The sequence below is a fragment of the Microcaecilia unicolor genome, chromosome 3, assembly GCF_901765095.1.
Source record: "Microcaecilia unicolor chromosome 3, aMicUni1.1, whole genome shotgun sequence".
NCBI classification, from domain to species: domain Eukaryota; kingdom Metazoa; phylum Chordata; class Amphibia; order Gymnophiona; family Siphonopidae; genus Microcaecilia; species Microcaecilia unicolor.
The window spans coordinates 203,973,600-203,993,632 of NC_044033.1; the positions used below are offsets into that span (position 1 = coordinate 203,973,600).

At 47.8% G+C, this 20,033-nt stretch overlaps 1 protein-coding gene across 8 annotated transcripts in view; it reads left to right on the forward strand.

Moving 5' to 3' along the window:
- The window catches only part of BRD4 (bromodomain containing 4), a 277,955-nt gene that overhangs the window by 198,037 nt on the left and 59,885 nt on the right, over positions 1 to 20,033 (forward strand). For 6 of the 8 annotated variants that reach the window (XM_030197185.1, XM_030197179.1, XM_030197181.1 and 3 more), the window contains 2 exons: positions 10,057 to 10,358; positions 16,623 to 16,733. In XM_030197185.1, coding sequence (XP_030053045.1) covers positions 10,057 to 10,358; positions 16,623 to 16,733 — 413 coding nt within the window. The remainder of the gene's footprint in view (positions 1 to 10,056; positions 10,359 to 16,622; positions 16,734 to 20,033) is intronic. The other 2 variants (XM_030197180.1, XM_030197187.1) reach the window with 1 other exon arrangement.

Sequence of the window (20,033 nt, forward strand, 5' to 3'; positions counted from 1 at the left end):
GCAGGGGGCGAGCTTTTGACTGGCTCCAGCAGAGCATAGCCGATATCACAGTGTCCGTGCCGGACGATCTGCCGGTCGGGGGGAGGTTGAAAGTTTTTCACCAAAGGTGGCCTCTTATAACCTCCGACCATTGGATTCTTCAAATAGTCCGGCAAGGATATGCCCTCAATTTGGCCTCCATGCCTCCAAATTGCCCACCGGGAGCTCAGTCTTTCAGCTTCCAGCACAAGCAGGTACTTGCAGAGGAACTCTCCGCCCTTCTCAGCGCCAATGCGGTCGAGCCTGTGCCACCATGGCAAGAGAGGCTGGGATTCTATTCCAGGTACTTCCTTGTGGAAAAGAAAACAGGGGGGATGCGTCCCATCCTAGACCTAAGGGCCCTGAACAAATATCTGGTCAAGGAAAAGTTCACGATGCTTTCCCTGGGCACCCTTCTTCCCATGATTCAGGAAAAAGATTGGCTATGCTCTCTAGACTTAAAGGATGCTTACACGCATATTCCGATACTGCCAGCTCACAGACAGGATCTTCGATTCCGTCTGGGAACACGTCACTTCCAGTACTGTGTGCTACCCTTTGGGCTCGCCTCCGCACCCAGGGTGTTCACGAAGTGCCTGGCTGTGGTAGCAGCAGCGCTCCGCAGGCTTGGAGTGCACGTGTTCCCTTATCTCGACGATTGGCTGGTGAAGAACACATCCAAGGCAGAAGCTCTACAGTCCATGCAGACGACTATTCGACTCCTGGAGCTACTGGGGTTTGTGATAAATTATCCAAAGTCCCATCTTCTCCCAGTACAGAGACTCGAATTCATAGGAGCTCTGCTGGATTCTCGGACGGCTCGTGCCTATCTTCCGGAGACAAGGGCCAACAATCTGTTGTCCCTCGTCTCCCGGGCGCGAGCGTCCCAGCAGGCATAAACTACAGTCTGGCCGACAGGTTGAGCAGGATTATGCAACCTCACGAGTGGTCGCTCAACTCCAGAGTAGTGCGCCGGATCTTCCAGTGTGGGGCACCCCCTTGGTAGATCTCTTCGCATCTCAAGCCAACCACAAGGTCCCTCAGTTCTGTTCCAGACTTCAGGCCCACGGCCGACTGGCATTGGATGCCTTCCTCCTGGATTGGGGGGAAGGCCTGCTGTATGCTTATCCTCCCATACCTCTGGTGGGGAAGACTTTGCTGAAACTCAAGCAGGACCGAGGCACCATGATTCTGATTGCTCCTTTTTGGCCGCGTCAGATCTGGTTCCCTCTTCTTCTGGAGTTGTCCTCCGAAGAACCGTGGAGATTGGAGTGTTTTCCGACCCTCATCACCCAGAACGAAGGGGCGCTTCTGCATCCCAACCTCCAGTCTCTGGCTCTCACGGCCTGGATGTTGAGAGCGTAGACTTTGCCTCTTTGGGTCTGTCGGAGGGTGTCTCCCGTGTCTTGCTTGCTTCCAGGAAAGATTCCACTAAGAGGAGTTACTTCTTTTTATGGAGGAGGTTTGCCGTCTGGTGTGACAGCAAGGCCTTAGATCCTCGCTGTTGTCCTACACAGACCCTGCTTGACTACCTTCTGCACTTGTCTGAGTCTGGCCTCAAGACCAACTCTGTAAGGGTTCACCTTAGCGCAATCAGTGCATACCATTACCGTGTGGAAGGTAAGCCGATCTTGGGACAGCCTTTAGTTGTTCGCTTTATGAGAGGTTTGCTTTTGTCAAAGCCCCCCATCAAACCTCCTACAGTGTCATGGGATGTCAATGTCATTCTCACCCAGCTGATGAAACCTCCTTTTGAGCCACTGAATTCATGCCATCTGAAGTACTTGACCTGGAAGGTCATTTTCTTGGTGGCAGTAACTTCAGCTTGTAGAGTCAGTGAGCTTCAGGCCCTGGTAGCCCATGCTCCCTACACCAAATTTCATCATATTACAGTAGTCCTCCGCACTCACCCTAAGTTCTTGCCGAAGGTGGTGTCTGAGTTCCATCTGAACCAGTCAATTGTCTTGCCAACATTCTTTCCCCATCCGCACTCCTGCCCTGCTGAACGTCAGCTGCACACATTGGACTGCAAAAGAGCATTGGCCTTCTATCTGGAGCGGACACAGTCCAACAGACAGTCCGCCCAGTCCGCCCAAATGTTTGTTTCTTTTGATCCCAACAGGAGGGGAGTGGCTGTGAGGAAACGCACCTTATCAAATTGGCTAGCAGACTGCATTTCCTTCACTTACGCCCAGGCTGGGCTGGCTCTTGAGGGTCATGTCACGGCTCACAATGTTAGAGCCACGGCAGCGTCAGTGGCCCACTTGAAGTCAGCCACTATTGAAGAGATCTGCAAAGCTGCAACGTGGTCATCTGTCCACACATTCACATCTCATTACTGCCTGCAGCAGGATACCCGACGCGACAGTCGGTTCGGGCAGTCGGTGCTTCAGAATCTGTTTGGGGTTTAGAATCCAACTCCACCCCCCTAGGCCCATTTTTTATTCTGTTCCAGGCTACACTCTGTTAGTTGGATAAGTTGTTAGGTCAATCTCAGTTATGTCCTCGCCGTTGCGAGGCCCAATTGACCATGTTTGTTGTTTTGAGTGAGCCTGGGAGCTAGCGATACCCCATCAGTGAGAACAAGCAGCCTGCTTGTCCTCGGAGAAAGCGAATGCTACACACCTGTAGAAGGTATTCTCCGAGGACAGCAGGCTGATTGTTCTCACGAACCCGCCCGCCTCCCCTTTGGAGTTGTGTCTTCCCTTGTCTTTGTCTTGCTACATACGGGACTGACGAACACGAGCCGGTTCGGGCGGGAAGACGGTCGCGCATGCGCATGGGTGCGCGAGGGCTAGCAAACGTCTTTGCTAATGAAGATTCCGATTGGAGGGGGTGCCGTGGACGTCACCCATCAGTGAGAACAATCAGCCTGCTGTCCTCGGAGAATACCTTCTACAGGTATGTAGCATTCGCTTTGTCCAGAAATAAATCTCCTGGCATCCTGGTTTTTACGCTGCCCATTAGTATTTGATGGGAAAGTGACACATTGTGATGTTCTGTGGACGCTTCCAGCCCGATTAAACGGTGTGGTGTCCCAAATAACTAAAAGGTTTCCCCTAATAAATGTGCTTTTTTTTCTCCTGGTTTTGGATCGAATATACAGCCACCCCAATTAACAAGTGTCTCGATTATCTGGAATCTACTTGATTATAATGTAAGTTCTTATTTTGAAGCTAGAGATGGAATCAGTACATTTTTTACTCTAACTCAGACTCCACCCAAAATTGCTTCAGACTCCCAGCTCCACAGCCCTGCAAGTTAAATCAAATATACTGAAGTCATATCCTATCTTCCTATATGAATTCAAGCCTTCTGCCTATTAATCACTTCCCCTGCCCATGCGTTTAAGCATCAGCAGTATAACCCCATCTCCTGCCCCTCCTATCTCTGCTCTGCTGCTTGAGTAGAATGAGATTTGCTTGGATGAATCTCAATGTCCCATTTTTTTCCCTCTTGAAGTCTACGAGAATGCCAAGAGCAGGTGGTCTTCACCCAAGGCAGAGCAGGTGGTTTTCACCCAAGGCAGAGCTGCTTTACTGCATAAGAGAACCTGCCTGTCAATAGTGTCTAGAGCTTAGAACACATCAAGGAGGATATTTGGCTGGTTCCCATGTAGAATTAGGTGGCTTTGGGTTCCAGACAGTTCTCTGCTTACTAGCACTTCAGCGTCTTAATCACTTTTTCTTTCGGGAGCAGGGTCTCCAAATGGGCTAGTTATTTATTTTCTTTTTTATTTTAATTTTGAAAAAATACCTCACAAGCACCCTACACTTGTTACAGAAAAACAGGGCTATAGTGGGTTAGTTTTTCACATACCGTGACAGTATGACTCCTAAGCCAGGGTATGTGATCTCAGTCTCTCAGATTTACTATGCTTGTCATAGTACTTGCATCATGCTAAAGAGCTTCCCTCAGGAACTCATAAAATGTTACATATATATAGGAAACCTATCCAGGTGTGCTTGGAAATTTTTTAGTCAGGCCTGTGTGAGTTAGTCTTTAAAAAACCTTTTAAAACAGGAGGAATTTTTTTTTTCACTCAACGAATAATTAAGCTCTGGAACTCTTTGCTGGAGGATGTAGTATTAGCGCATCTGGGTTTAAAAAAGGTTTGAAAAGGTTCCTGGAGGAATAGTCCATAGTCTGCTATTGAGACAGATATGGGGAAGCCATTGCTTGCCCTGGGATTGGTAGCATGGAATCTTGCTACTTTTTAGGGTTTCTGCCAGGTACTTGTGACCTGGATTGGCCACTGTTGGAAACAGGCACTGGGTTAGATGGACCATTGGTCTGACCCAGTATGTCTGTTATGTTCTTAAATCATTGCATACTGCATGTTGTATGTACCCAGAGGTGACTGCTTCCCCCCCCCCCCCCCCCCCCCATCCTCCTTATTTGAAATTTCCACCACCCCACTAAAGAATCACATTTCAAACCAAGCCTTAAAATGTTTTTCCATTACCTAGCTTCCCATTATTCCAGAACCCGTGGGATAGTTAGTGTCCATCAACCAGCAGGTGGAGATAGAGAACTGAAAACTGAGCTGAGACATATCTCTTGGCATCCAGTCTAGCTCCTCAGTATTTATCTTCAGCAAATGGGTGAGCATACATTCCTCTGGTTCTGAGTGTTATGCTCTTGGTCCAGTTGGTCAACTGGTCCCCAGTTGAGCTTTGCGAGTGGCTTGAGTCTGCAGAGTCGTATCTGGTGGTCTTCAAATCCCTGTCTGTGATGCCCCGCAAATTTACTTCTTCCCTCCCTTCACCTCTCCCCTGTTTCCTGTGGAACTCTCCTTTTCCAGCACAACATTTAAAAAAATAATAATAATAAAAAAGAGGGGAAGGAAAGTGGTTTACTGGAGAGCGTGGGACAGAGTATCGGTCCTGATTCTTTCTCATGTGGGGTAAGGCTTGTGGAGATTGTGAGCTTGGGGGGAGCAGCCGGCAGTGGTAAGTCCGATTAAAGTTTGACTGTGAACCGCTTGGAGGGCTCCAAGTTCTACTTGGTGTAGGGGAGGGATTCTGACTCACCACTTTTGGCTGCGTTGTGCCAGTCAGGGTGAATGGCGACTCCGGTGGCAGTTAAGCGGTTTTCCCGTCGTGGGACCAACCAGCCAGCTTTGGAGTGCATTCAAGCCAGGAATCCCATAAGACGTGGGGAAAATGGTCACACAGCGTCCAAATACGCTTGGGAACTTTGGGCTCTCTGACAGGGCTAGTGCACAGTTTGATGCAGGAGAACACAGGAACGAGCCCCATTTTGACAGGGCTGACTGGCATTGAGGTACAGCCGCTGATCATGCACAGAGCACAACCACCATTTTACAACTTAAGGCCTGCAGAGCATTCAGCTGTGGTATCATTATTTTCTCCAAGTTTATATTGCTCTTAACACCAGGCCTATTTACTGAAGCAGGGACTGCTAGAGTTACTGCAAGGTGCTTGAGTTTCTCATCCCCCTCTGTCTTCTAGGAGATCTTGTTTAGCTTCATCTGCCCACTTCTGGAGGCCTATCCAGTTCTCCCTCATCTGATGTGGCCTCGGTCTGTTCAGAGGAGCCATCATTGAAGGGGCTGTTAGAGGAGGGAGAGCTAACACAAAGGTATTGTTAGAGGAGCTCAGTACTCTTATTTCTGAGGCATTGCCAGTGCTTTCTATTGAAGAGCATTCTGCTTTGGCATCAGGAATTCCATCTTTGTCAATCATGAGTGTCTTAGAGGTCTTTCTAAGGCTTTCCTGATGCATCCAGACATTCAAGACCTTATTACAGCAGAATGGGTTTCGCCGGTCACTGGGCTGAGAGTGGGAAGAGCCATAGCTTGCCTCTACCCATTTGTTCTGGAGGAGAGAGAAAAATTCCAACTTCTCAGGGTGGACTCTCTTGTTACGGCAGGGACAAAGAAGACCACCTTGCCGTTGGAAGGGGGCGTTGCCCTAAATGACCTACAGGATAGGAAGCTAGAAGGCTCGCTGAAACAAGCCTTTGAAGTGACCTCTTTAAGCCTTCAAGCGATAGCAGCTTCTTCATGGCTAATGTAGGCCTTGAAGTGGCATCAGTAGACGGCAATACAAGGTGGCTGCCATAACTTCCAGTTGGAAGCAGAGTTGGCCTATTTTGTAGATGCTATTTATGACAAGTTACAGCCCACAGTAAGTCTTTGGCTGTCATGTCACAATGGCAACTCCTGGTTGTGGCATTGGGCAGCAGATTCAGCGTCAAAGTCATGTCTGATTAAACTGCCTTTTAATGATCACTGGGAATATATTGTAAGAGGGGATTATCCAGGTCCCTTCTAGTTTATAGTGTTTGTTGTCTTATATGACTCTTAGCCACAAACACTGAGGCTAACATTCTATCACGAATTGTTGATATTGTACTCTTGGTGTCAAGATTTGAGAACAGAAGGGTAGGTTCTTAGGGGATATTAAGGACTCTTCATTTAGTGCTTGCCACTGGTTTATTGGGGGAGGAGTTTAGGGGGAAGGGTCAGGATGGGTTTGGGAGGAGAGGGGTTTATAGTTTGACTTACTTTTGATGGTTATTTTGATATTGGTTTGTTTGGTATTCCTCTGGCATACATCACTGTTCTTAGTATTTTTGAAATGCAATAAAAAGATTTAAACAGACTTCCCTTTCAGGGCAAGTGGCTATTTGGAGAAGATCTCTGTAACTTGGCGAAAGAATTGGGGGGAACTAAGCCATAGTGGTTGCCAGTGGATAAGCCAAAAGCCTCCGGTTGTCCATCTTCATGGTGCTCTCAATCTCGAGACAGCAGATGGTACTGGCCTGGTTGTCAGCAGTAGGATCAGAAGTCCCGCTTTTGGGCACACCAGTCACCTTTTTGTGCGGACTGGAAGTCCTCCTCCCAGTCAGAGCGACCAATGACTCCAGAGCTTTGCAATGATGCGAGGCTGGTCCACTCTTCCTTCCTCCGTGGGAGGACATCTTCAGGAGTTTTTGAGAGGTGTAGGCCAAAATCACGTCAGACCAGGTGGGTTCTGAATATTCTTACAGAAGGTTACAAGTTGGAGTTCTCCTGTCCAGACACGCCTCTCTTCTTGAAGTCCTCCTTTCCGAAAGGGAATCAAAACTGGTTGAGGTTCAGTCCACTGTAGGTTCCTTGCTGGCGCTCCGGGCCTTGTTCCAGTTCTCAGAGGCCGAACAGGGACAAAGCTAGATACTCTGTTTACTTCATTGTCCCAAGGAAGGAAAAGCACCTTTCGTCTGGTCTTACCATCTCAAAGGACTAAACCGCTGCCTCCGATGTCCCGCTTTTTCATAGACACACTAAGAGCAGTCATAGCCTTGGTTCAAGCAGAGAATTTCTCAGTGCCCCTACAATCTCAAGGAGCGTAACTTGCATATACCCCATATGGCCACTGCTTCAGAGGTTTCTACAATTTGTGGGGCTGGGCTATCACTTCCAGTTTAGGGCTTTGCCTTTTGGTCTTGCCACAGAACCAAGAAACGTTACCAAGGGTGTGGTGGTGGCCTTCCTTTGCCTTCCAGGGAATTCGGAGTTCAGCTGTATCTCACGACTGGCTCATTCGTGTGTCAATCCTATTCGGACAGTTGTGGTGGTACAGACAAGTTGTCTTTTTCTGCAACGTTGGGTGGGTGATCAAATTGAGAAGAACAGGCTAACTCCATTGTAGATGCTGGACTATCTGGGTATTCTATTTGACATAGCATGGGGCATAGCATCTTCCTCATGAACGCAGGAGGTTGAAGCTGGTTCAACAGATTAGTCTTCTCAGTCTAGGGAGGCCCGGTTCTGGGGTTCTGTGATTGCAACAATGGAAATGGTGCCATGGGCAGGGCTCACATGCAGCCTTTATAGGAATCTCTTCTCAGCCACTGGTCTCCAGTGTCGCAGAAATACAACCTTCATCTCACTTGGATGCTGGTTTATAGATGAAGTATGCAGTGGTGGTTTTCGCCCAGGAATTTGACCATTGGAGCTCCCTTTCCGATAACACAATTGGAGATGGTGATGACAAATGCCAGTAAGTAAGGTTGGGGAGCTCATTACAAGTTCCATCTGGCACAGGGCACTTGGATTGAACAGCAGTCTGTGGTCGATAAATCACTTGGAGCTCAGAGCAGTGTGGAATGCCTTAAGCGACTTAGCTCCCTTTCTGGCAAGGGCCCTGCTCTGAGTTGTCTTCGTCCGACATGTGTTTGCGTGTGGCTTATATCAATAAGCAAGGTGTGGGACCTGCAGCCATCCGATGAAGGTGAAGGCTGCCTCCCTAATGAGTTGGGCGGAGAAAAAACATTTCTTCTTGTTGGCAGCTCTCATCACTGGGTCCTTGAATATGAAGGCGGATTTTCTCAGCAGGCATTCCTTGGACCTGGGAGAATGGGAACTATCCAGTCAGGGTTTTCAGCTGATACTGGACCAATGGGGTTCTCCACTTCTGGTCTTGATGCAATGAAAGGAATGTCAAAGTGGCCAAGTTTTCAGACATGGGAAAGAACCGAGATCGATGCCCTACTGCTGCTGTGGTTGGAGGCACATCTGTTGTATGTCTTTTCCTTCCTTGGCCCATGGTAGGGCCGCATGTTGAAAGGATCGCAATTGCACTAGAGTTGACTAGTTCTTGTAGTCCCCAGATTGGCCGTGGGTATGCCGACTTGATTTGACTACTGGACGTGGTCCTCTTCCGTCTTCCATAGGTACACAACCTACTGAAGCAAGGTCTGGTGCTCGTGGAGGATTCGTGCCCCTTTGTCTTACAGTTTATCCATTGAAAGGGCTCGGTGTGAGACGAAAAGGTTTCTCATTCGGTCATTGCTACCTGTTCAGGTTTGGAAACGCCTCTGCATCCATTGCGTATGCAAGGGGGTTTTGGGGGGGATGGTTCGAGGGCTGGTGTTCTGAGCTTAAACTTCCCCCTTCTCATGCTCCAGGCAGGTCTTCAGAATGAATGGGTGTTTGAGTTCTCTAAAAGTTCAGGTTAAGGCTTTGGCCTGTTACAGGGGCCAACTCCAGAAGATGTCCCTTGCAGCTCACCCATATATCATTGGATTCTTGTGGAGAGCGGACAATTGTGGCTTCCCTTTCATATGCCATGTCCAGTGTGGACCTTGATTTATCCTCACTCTTCAGAGCCTCCTTTTTGAACCACTGCAGAAGGCCTCTTGAAGGATCTTATTCTAAAAACAGTGTTCTTGGTGACTGTTCTGTCAGCACATAAGGTTTTGGAGCTCCAGGCTCTCTTGTAAGGATCCCTTTCCCTTCTTTTGGAGGCGACGTGGCCTAAACGATCATGTTAGCTTATTTGCTTGTGAGCAAGCAGGTTCATCATGCCTTGCAGGCTCATTCTATGAGGCATACAGAGATATCCTGGGCAGAAACTTCCTTAATGTCTCTATCAGATATTTCCAAGGCAGCGACGTGGTTAACGCTGCATTCCTTTGCCAAGCACTATGGGCTTGCTTGGAAGTTGGTGCTGGTGCTTCAGTCCCTGGAGTAGCCACACCAGGATCCCACTCTAGGGTTTGCTTTTAAACATTCCACAGGTTCAGGAATGGTGGGAAGTTATGTAATGGAAGGAGAAATTAGGTCTTACCTGATCTTCTTTCCATTAGTCCTTCCCACTATTCCAGAGACCCATCTGAGGTTTCTGAGATGTTTAGTCGGTGCAAAGTAATGGGTCAAGTAACAGTTGTCACCTTGCATGGTGCTTCCTGCATATCTCTTGTTCTCTACAATTTGTCCAGTGATGAAAGGTCCACACGTGTGTCTGGTTAGTGTTAGGTTAGCAGGTTGTTTAAGGTTGTTGAGTTTATTCTGAGTTTCTCTTTTGTGTTTCTGTAAATATTAAGGAGCTGGACTAGATGCCGAGATGTCTCAGTTCAGTTTTCAGTTCTCTATCTCCACCTGCTGGTGGTAGGACACAACTGACCCACAGGTTCTGGAATAGTGGGAAGGACTAACGGAAAGAAAATTATCAGGTAAGACCTAATTTCTCCTCCTGTTGCTGCAGTTTGTTCACTATCCCTCTAACCCTTGTATAATTCTTTTCCAAGTAGTAAGAAGGAGCCAGTGGCAGTAAAGAACAGCAAGCCGCTTCCCTCCTACGAGTCAGAGGAAGAGGAGAAATGCAAGCCCATGTCTTACGAGGAGAAACGGCAGCTGAGTCTGGATATTAACAAGCTGCCTGGTGAGAAGCTGGGAAGGGTGGTGCACATCATCCAGTCTCGGGAGCCCTCACTGAAAAATTCCAACCCCGACGAGATTGAAATAGACTTTGAAACACTCAAACCTTCCACGTTACGGGAGCTGGAGAGATATGTCACCTCATGCTTAAGGAAGAAGAGGAAACCTCCAGGTAATGTCTGGCCCCCATCCCTTACTCACAGTATGTTCTGTGTTGGGCTGAAGAATCTTATCATAGCCATTGAGCTAGACCTGTAATATGGCATAGTATGGCTTTAACTATCTGAGGTAGGCCTCTTTATAATTGGGGCTTTGATATGAGTTTGAATAGCTTTGAGTGAAGTCCCTTTTCTTACTGCCAGAGAAGTCCAAATGTACAGGTTCCAGCATAGGCCCCAGAAGAGCAGATGCAACACATGCTTTCTCTTTGAGACAGCAGGTTTATTTGTGTTTTAAAGTAACTGCTGACTATACTATTACAGCACTGCTGGGTCATGTAGGGCCACTGGAGAACTGCAGCCTAAACAAGCTTTAACTTTTTAGCGTTTCTGTGTTTTCCCATGTTTTTGTTATATTAACATTACATTATACAGGTCTTTATGTTCCATAGTTTCCTAACATGGTTCTCTTCAGATCATACAGTTTAGAATAGCTGAATCGTCTATCATTCAGGAATTACATAAACATCGTAAAACCAATTATATAATTTATTATAACTGATTCATCAGTCATTCAAGAATAGCATTAAAAAAATCATTGGCCACATTTCAAAATGTTCGAAGACCTTATTGATTTTATTCATCAATGATGACCTTATTAATTTCTTAAAATAAATGTGAGAAATAGAAACGTTTTATCAGCATGAAATTTCAAGGAATGCAAAAAGCACTCTGACACAAGACTCATCATATCTACACAAGAGAAGATATGTGTAATAAGTAATGCTGTGATCTAAGTGGCCTTGACGGAGATTAAGGCATCAGATAAAGTGAGCCATTTCATACACACCCTCTCCTCCCCTATCATCCCATCCAACACCAGCCCTTCTCCCTGTTCTCTGAGTGATTTCAAGCACAAAAGGCTTCACAAATACTTTTCTTCCTTGTCATCAAGCAGATGCAGCCATTACAGATGGGTTGTGTCCATCAACCAGCAGAGGGAGATAGAGAGCACACTTTTTTCAGTGCCTCATACCAGCTTGCTCCACTGCCTCTCCTTCAGTAATCTCTATCTCCCCTAGCAGAGTGGTTGTAGCATCTTCGAGCTCCATCAAAAATCTGCCTGGAGGTGGCTCCTGGCTTGCCAGTTGTTAGCCGGGGTGTTGGAGGCTATAGCAGCTTCACTTTAAAGGCACATAGGTTCGCCCTTTCCCTGCCTTACCCATACCTCCGTGGATGTGGACACATCGCTTAGCTTTCCCTGTCCTTCCCCACCAACAGTGGATGCAGGCACATAGGTTCGCCCTTTCCCTGCCTTTCCCACTCACCTGAGCCTCCGGAGTTCTATTTACCTCTGCTTTCCTCACAGCGTTTAAAAAAAAAAAAAAAAAAAGAAACAGAGGTTTTTCCTTGCTTTTTTCTGTGGGACCGGAGCTGTGATACCCGGTCCAGTGAGGTAAGAGTGTTTTCTGACTCCTCCAGGGTGGGCCCGCGATCAGGGCGATTTTGGCGCGAAAAACCATTTTGAATTTTACCGCTGTTTTCGGCGATGGCTGCAGAGAATGTAAAGCGCTGTTCCAAGTGTGGCAAGCGCAGATCAGCAGCGGGGCTCTGTAAATTGTGCTGTACAGACGTTAGAGCCGACCCGAGCATGGCGAGCGACGATTCTTCGCGCTCTGAGCTGGCAGCGGACGCCATTTTGAATTTACCACATGGCACGACCTCCGCTGAGACGGAGAGTCCTGAGCCCGGGGGGAGGCCTCAGAGTGAGGCTGATATGGGAGCTACTAGCCTCGGCAGAGATCCGGGTGCCAGGGTGAGTTTTTCTCCCCTGATTTTGTCTTATTAATGCATAAAGCATACATGCTTAAAAGAGCTCTCCCACAAAGCCCTGCAGGGGCCTCTTCTAATGCCCCCCCCCCCCCCCCCCTGGTGGATTCTAGCCTGGGTATGCCCTCTGAGGCGTTATTCCCTGATAATTGGCAGAATATGAAGCGCAGAAGGGCTCATTCCCCTTCAGAGAGTGCTGCACCTCCATCCCCTCCCACCCCCCACCCCCCCGTGGTCGGGCTGTGAGGATTCGGAGGACTCTGGCAGGCCTTCATGGTCTGAGGAGCCAGAGTCTGGTGCAGAAGTGATTCAGGATCTAGACGATCCCTCCGCGGTGAGGATTTTCCACCGTGATGAGCTGCCAGCGCTTATTTCTGATACCCTGCAGGCTCTCTCTATTGAGGACCCTGACAGTGGCTCAGCCTCCTCTGTGAATCCTAGGATGGCTAGTACCAAAAAGTCTGCTCGAGCCTTTCCTTTGCATGACTCCATCCAAGAGCTTATTTCGGCTCAATGGGCTGACCCCGAGGGACCGTTGAAAGTTTCCAGGGCTATGGGGCAATTATACCCTCTGAGTGAGGAGCATATGGCTCGCTTTGCTATGCCTAAAGTGGATGCCCTAGTCACAGCTGTGACAAAGAGAACTACCCTCCCTGTTGAAGGAGGTGTTGCCCTGAAGGATATTCAAGACCGTAGACTGGAATCAGCACTTAAACGGTCATTTGAACTTGCAAGTCTCACTATTCGGGCGTCTGCATGCAGTTGTTATGCTGCTAGAGCCTGCCTGGCTTGGTTGCAACAGGCAGTGGAACAGCCCGGTGATGGAGCGGAGCCCTTTTCAGATGTGGCTCCGCGGATGGAGTCGGCCTTGTCCTTTCTTGCTGACGCCCTTTATGATATTGTCAGAGCTTCGGCTGAACACATGGCAGTAGCAGTGGCGGCTCGCCGCCTTCTTTGGCTACGGCATTGGGCGGCGGACATGGCCTCTAAGCAAAGGTTGGTGAAGTTGCCCTTTCAAGGCCTTCTCCTGTTTGGTGAGGAGTTGGAGAAAATTGTGAAGGGCCTGGGTGAGGCTAAACCCCAGCGCTTGCCCGAAGATAGGCCTCGGCCTTCCTCTAAGGGTGCGGCGGTCCACTCCCCTTACAGACCTTGCTTCCGTGAAGCTCGAAGGTACCGCCCGGGGCGTTCTGCTGGGTTCACTTCTCATGCCCGTTTTCAGCAGAGGAACTCCTTTCGCTCGGACAAACGTTCTGCAGCCGCTGGCTCAAGGCCTGGAGTTCAGGGGCGACCCTCTCAATGATGGTGCGCCGGCCTTCTCCTCGAGTCCTGTCATCGGAGGACGTCTTTCCCTCTTTGCCAAGAAGTGGGCCAACATTTCCTCAGATCAGTGGGTCTTGGACCTGATCAGAGACGGTTACAGAATAGAATTCGACGCCTCTGTAAGAGACGTGTTTGTGGAGTCCCGATGCGGTTCTGCCGCCAAACGTGCGGCGGTAGAGGAGACTTTGCAAGGTCTGATTCAGATAGGGGCCGTGTCCCCGGTACCTCCCGCCGAACACGGCTGCGGCCGCTACTCCATCTACTTTGTGGTGCCACGAAAAGGAGGGTCTTTTCGCCCTATTCTGGACTTAAAAGAATTAAACAAGTCCCTGAGAGTGCGGCATTTTCACATGGAAACCCTGCGCTCCGTCATTGCAGAGGTACAGCCAGGAGAGTTTCTCACGTCTCTGGACCTGAAAGAAGCTTACTTGCACATTCCAATTTGGCCCCCGCACCAGAAGTTTCTGAGGTTTACGGTGATGGGAAAACATTTCCAGTTCTGGGCCTTGCCTTTTGGCCTCGCCACAGCTCCCCGCACCTTTTCGAAGGTTATGGTGGTAGTAGCTGCCTTTCTAAGGCGAGAGGGTATTCGGGTTCACCCGTACCTGGACGACTGGCTCATTCGAGCAAACTCTGCTGCAGAGAGTCAGCATGTTACAGCCAGAGTGGTCTCAGTACTTCAATCTGTGGGCTGGGTCGTCAATTTGGCCAAAAGTCACCTGACCCCCTCGCAGTCTCTAGAATATTTGTGGGCCAGGTTCCACACAGCCTCGGGGTATGTGTACCTACCCGAGCCAGGGCGGTGTAAGCTTCAGAATCATGTCCATCTGCTCCTGAGGATGCCCTGCCCGCGAGCTTGGGACATTGTCCAACTGCTTGGATCGATGACGGCCACCATGGAACTGGTGCCCTGGGCGAGAGCGCACCTGAGACCTCTACAGTATGCTCTACTCCAAGATGTGTCTGCCGATCTCAGGATTATCAATGCAGACTCTTCTTGTCTCCCTGCGGCCCCGACTCAGCATGAGTGGTGGCTCTCAACAGCATGCTGTGTGCAAGGAATGCGCTGGCGCTCCCTGATTGATTGCCTCGTGGTGACAGATGCCAGCCTGAAAGGCTGGGGCCCACATTCAAAAAAAGGGGAAGCATGCCCAGGTCTTATGTGCACCGACCCGAGGAGTCGAGAGTGGTCCTCAACTGCCTAGAGTTGAAAGCGGTGTTTTCAGGCGCTTCTGGCCTTTCAAGTGACCCTGGAAGGATTGGCTGTCAGAGTGATGTCGGACAACACAACAGCAGTGGCCTACATAAATCGACAAGGCGGCACTCAGTGCAGAGCTCTAGCCGCGCAGGCCGAACAAATTTGCCACTGGGCCGAGCTGTATCTACAGTTTCTGTCAGCAGCTCACATTGTAGGTCAGAGCAACGTGCAAGCCGATTATCTAAGCAGGCATCAGATCGATCCAGCGGAGTGGGAACTTGCAGACGAAGTATTCCTGCAGATATGTGCCAAGTGGGGCAAGCCCGTGATGGATCTAATGGCGACAAGCACCAATTGCCAAAGTCCCGGCTTCTTCAGCAGACGAAGAGATCCTCGCTCGGACGGTGTTGATGCCTTGGCTCAACCCTGCCTCCGGGCCTACTGTATGGTGTTCCCCTCCGTGGCCCTTGATAGGGCGAGTGCTCCTGCGGATTCGGCTGCATCCAGGAGAAGTGGTTCTCATAGCCCCGGATTGGCCCAGGAGGCCTTGGTATGCGGACCTCCGACAGATGCTCGTAGAGGATCCCCTTCAGTTACCTCTGGTTCCCAACCTGTTGTCACAAGGTCCGGTGACCATGGAGGACGCCGGCCGATTTGGTCTTTTGGCCTGGCGATTGAGAGGGCGCAATTGAGAGACAAAGGCTATTTCAATAAAGTAATTACCACTCTCCTGCAAGCCCGCAAGCGTTCCACTTCCGTGGCTTATGCCAGGATTTGGCACCAGTTGAAGTCTGGTGTGCTTCTAAAGAGATCAACACCTCTGCGGGCTCCTGTCTCGCCGTATTCTGGACTTTTGCAGGATGAGTGTACAAAGGCTTGGCCTATAATTCCCTGCGGGTGCAAGTGGCAGCTTTGGCCTCCCTGCGTGGCAAGGTTGAAGGCGTGTCTTTAGCTGCTCATCCAGATGTGGCACGGTTTCTTAGAGGGGTGCTTCGGCGAGTCAGTGCCTTGGACAGTCTGACCTACAGCGCTTGTTTACCTAACTCACTAACTGTTGGTTACTTGTTATGATACTCAGATTAAATCTGTGTTGCCTAACTATTACTGTTACTGGTATTCAGCTGACCTCCCAGGTTACCAGATCAGTTGAGTATGCCCTGTGTTAACCTAGCTTGGTAATCGCTGAGAAGCATGCCTGCAGTTTCTCAGCTTGTCCATTGAAATGAGCAGAGTAGCAGAACTGCAGCTGGGGTTCTCTATGGATAACAGGGGGATGTAACCACACTTCGACCTGTCCTTCCTAACAGACTAAAGTTCAATATTTACTGTGGAAGAAAGGAGAGTAATATTGAGTATGGGAGTCCCCATGCGTGGCCAGGAAGTTACAAAACTTGCCTGATCTAGAGGAGAAAATGTTTTGGGATGGAGCAGGCAAGATGACATCACTCACGTATGGCTGCATTCCCTTGCTGTCTATGGAGATACTCTGTTACAGGACAGCAATTCTCTTCCCCCCCCCCCCCCCTCTTTTTTTATTTGTATATGTTTCAAATAATTTGGACATTTTCCTTTTCTTACTGCTGCCAAATGGATTGTTCCAGGTTGATCACACTAGGCCTTTGATCTTAGCAGTAGTTCCAGTGTTGCATGAATTTCCCTAACTACCTATGTCCAAAATCTTTACTGGAAAGTATATGCTGACACCACTGAGCTGTTATCATCTAAGAGCCGCTGTCCTACATAATCCATTTCATTTTATGTATCGTAAAGGACCTCACTTGCTGTCATTAACCCACATGAGGATCTTGCACCAATATGACCAGGGCATCAGTCCACTGCATCTGGTTACTGTCTCTTGTGCCTTGCACATTCTAGTTACTGGATTCAATCACGTATTATGAATGGGATTTTTTTTTCTTTTGTATTGCAGTGGAGAAAGTGGAAGTGAGTGCCGGTTCCTCTAAAATGAAGGGGTTCTTCTCTTCGGACTCGGAGAGCACGAGTGAGTCCAGCAGCTCTGAGAGCGAAGGTTCAGAGACAGGTCAGATGCCCATTCTTTAAAATCTGCAGCCTTTCTTGGCAGACCTTTTTGCAAAGATGAATAGATTTTTTTTTTCCTGTTCCTAGAAATTTTGTAAGTGTTTTCAAATACCCCAGTCGCAGAGAACTGTCCTGAAACCCTCTCTCTCTTGAGGGGAGGGACTTTCAGAAGACTGGAGGCCCAAAGAAAATGGAATATTTCATAATAAATCTAGGTAAATAAGTAATTCAACCTCTTTGGTATGGGTCCACAAAAGCTAGGCTGGGTTTAAAACTTGAGTGGAAGGCAACAAAGGGTAGTGATAAATGGAGTTCTCTCTGAGGAAAGGGGCAAGATATGGTCCTTGATTCACGTCTTATACAGGGGATAGAAGGAGGAGCACAGAGAGAGAGACATAAGGGGAGGAGTGGTGGACTGAGCCAGTGAAGCCAGAGTTCAAATCCCACTGTGGCTCCTTGTGGTCTTGGATAAGTCACATAACTCTTCATGACCTCAAGTACAGTATTAAATTGTAAGCCCTCCTGGGACAGGGAAATACCTGATGTAGCTGTATTGAGCTACTGCTGAAATTGGCATGAGCTGAATCCAAAATTCCCTTACATGCTATCCTGTAAACATCAGAACGGCGTTAGTGCAATGATGGCTGTTATTAAGATTTGTGCCTAGTGGTCAGCCTTGCACATGCTGTCACAGGATACGGCCATCAGAGGGAAGGGGGATGGGTGATACGAAATTTTACTTCTTGAAGGGGAATCTGTTTAACGAGTACAAAGAATCACATATTATACAGATTAAAATTAAAACAATCAATATTTCACCAAACATCATACAGTTTAACCATAATTGAGTAGATTACAAATAAAAATATATTGTCCAGTGTAAAACTGAGCAAGTTCTCCAATCCTCTGCTAACTGCATAATTGTCTTTATTTAAAATAATAAAACAATTAACCAGTGCCAGTCTCACAGTTGTATGCATATAGCCAGGTTTTAAAGCCTTGACAAAGTAAAACGTGTGATTCCTGTTTCTGAAGCTCTAGAGGCAGTGAATTCTATAATTCAGGTTCCTTCCCCATCATGGTTCTTCTCTTGTGTTCCTGTAATCTAAACTGATGAACAGGAGGTGAAGTCAGTCGTTATTTGCCCTCTGAGCATAACAAGGTACTCAGCCTTGCAGATAAGCTGGAACTGTTCCACGCATGATGTCAGCTGCCAATGTAAAGAGATCAGGTAAAGTGTAGATCTGTCCCATGTAGTGCCTCCCAAAATCAGTTTAGCAGCTACATTTTTCCTTTAAATTCTCACCCCTTAAATAGAGATCCTTGCCAGTGTAATAACCTTTTCATCAGATTACAGCTGAAGTTGACCACATTTTTCTAAATGCTGTGCTTAGAATATCTGCATGTCCTGCTGATAAATCTGATGTCCATCCCTGTGTCTCTTACCCTCATAAGCGCAGTTGTACTGTATCCAAAAAGTTCAAAAACGCTGTTTCTGGGAAGGGAGGACCTATCTTTCAAATGCAAATTTATATGTCCCAACAGCACTATCTGTGAAAGATGCATTGTAGCTTGCATTAAGAGTCTGCAATTCTTCCATACCTTATTATTCCCTGACTGGTCAAATTAACCCAGTTTCAGGAGTTTACCCTATCAAATTTTTTTATTTTGTTTTTCCTTTTGAATTCATCCCCCTCCGAACCATTATTATACATTCTTTCTTTTTCACAACACTTCACCCAACTTACACCCTCTTCCGATCCCTACCTCTACCACTTTCCTCCCTTATCCTTTATTAGTCCACCTCTTTATATATTATATTCAAATGTTTTATCCATTTTGTGCTATCTTGTAAATTTGTTTTTTATGTAAGCCGCATTGAGCTTGCTACAGGTGGGAAAGCGCGGGTTATAAATGTTGCAATACAATACAGAAGATGGTTTGGAGATTGTATCGTAGTGCTATGTCTAATATTCCATTATAGATCAGTGCCACCTCTCTTCCTCTTTTTTCCTTCATGGATTTTCTCTACTGGATCCCTCTAGCACCTGTTGTTCAGGCAGAGATCCTGTCACATCTGCTTCTTGAGGTTGTGGGGGGGGGGAGGTAGTACACATACACAGTGTTTACTGAGGACACCAGCCGCTGAGAAAATGAGGATACTGAGACTGCGAGAGACAAGAGGGTATGAGAGCATAAGATGACAATGGGAAAAGTGTGGTGCAGAAGTGCCACATCCAGTCTACTCTCAGGATGAATAATGTAGAGTTTTATTTGGATAAGTTTACCTGTTTTGGTTACCCTGCAGTCTACGGACGTTGTTCTGCTCTCTCCCTCTCTCTTGCTGGTGGTGTAAATCCCTGGATACTTCAGTGTTGCTTTAGAGAGCTGTTTTCTTCTTAATCCCATGGCTTTAAAGGGACATCCTTTAGCAAATCAGCAAGTAAGAAAGAATGGAGCCTGTTAAAAACCCGCATCAGGGTCCAAGAGAGGGGAGGGACCTGGCCACCCGGGTTTAACACCCCCGGGGCAAAAGAGACCCCCCGCAGGCTTCAACTCCTATCCATCAGGCAGACAAGAGGGAAGCAAAACCCAAAACTACCTCTAGCTCTTTAGGTTTTTTTTTTGTTTGTTTTTAAATAAAGAGAAAGAGAGTGTTTTCTCTTACCCAGTAGCCCTAAGGAGAAAACTCAAGACAAAAAGAAATCCCAGGGTTTACCACTCCTCCATCTGCTGAGACTGAGAACAAACTGGTTTCCTGATGACTTCAGAGCCCACTTATAGGTTCACTTGAAGCTCAGTTTGTTCTCAGTCTCCATCTGCTTGTCGGAGTGCATAACCCATCTGTTCTGGTCTAGAGGAGACGCTATAGAAGTTCTGCTTTTATGTAGTAGGTTGGTAAATTTAGGTTGAAACCACACACACTATCTCTCTCTGGGTCAATGTTTCTGCCACTCAGATGCCCCTTTAAGCAAACTTCAATTCCCTTAAAGCACCAGTACTGATTTTATGTGGGTGTGGTCTACACAGCTTGCAGGACCTGAGAGCAAACAGCAGTGTTTTCCTTTGGTAGGCACAGAATACCAGTTTGCCCTGCATGATGTATCGTCTGCCTTTCGGAGAATGGTCTATTAATTTCCTCTCTTTTAGAAAACCCTACAGCTGTTTACTTTGCTTGTATTACTCTTTCTTAGCTTGAAAATAAGAAAAAGGAAAGCAGATTTCATACATTAGTGTTAGGGATGTACATAAATGTTGCCGTACTGGGACAGACCAAAGATCCATCAAGCCCAGCATCCTG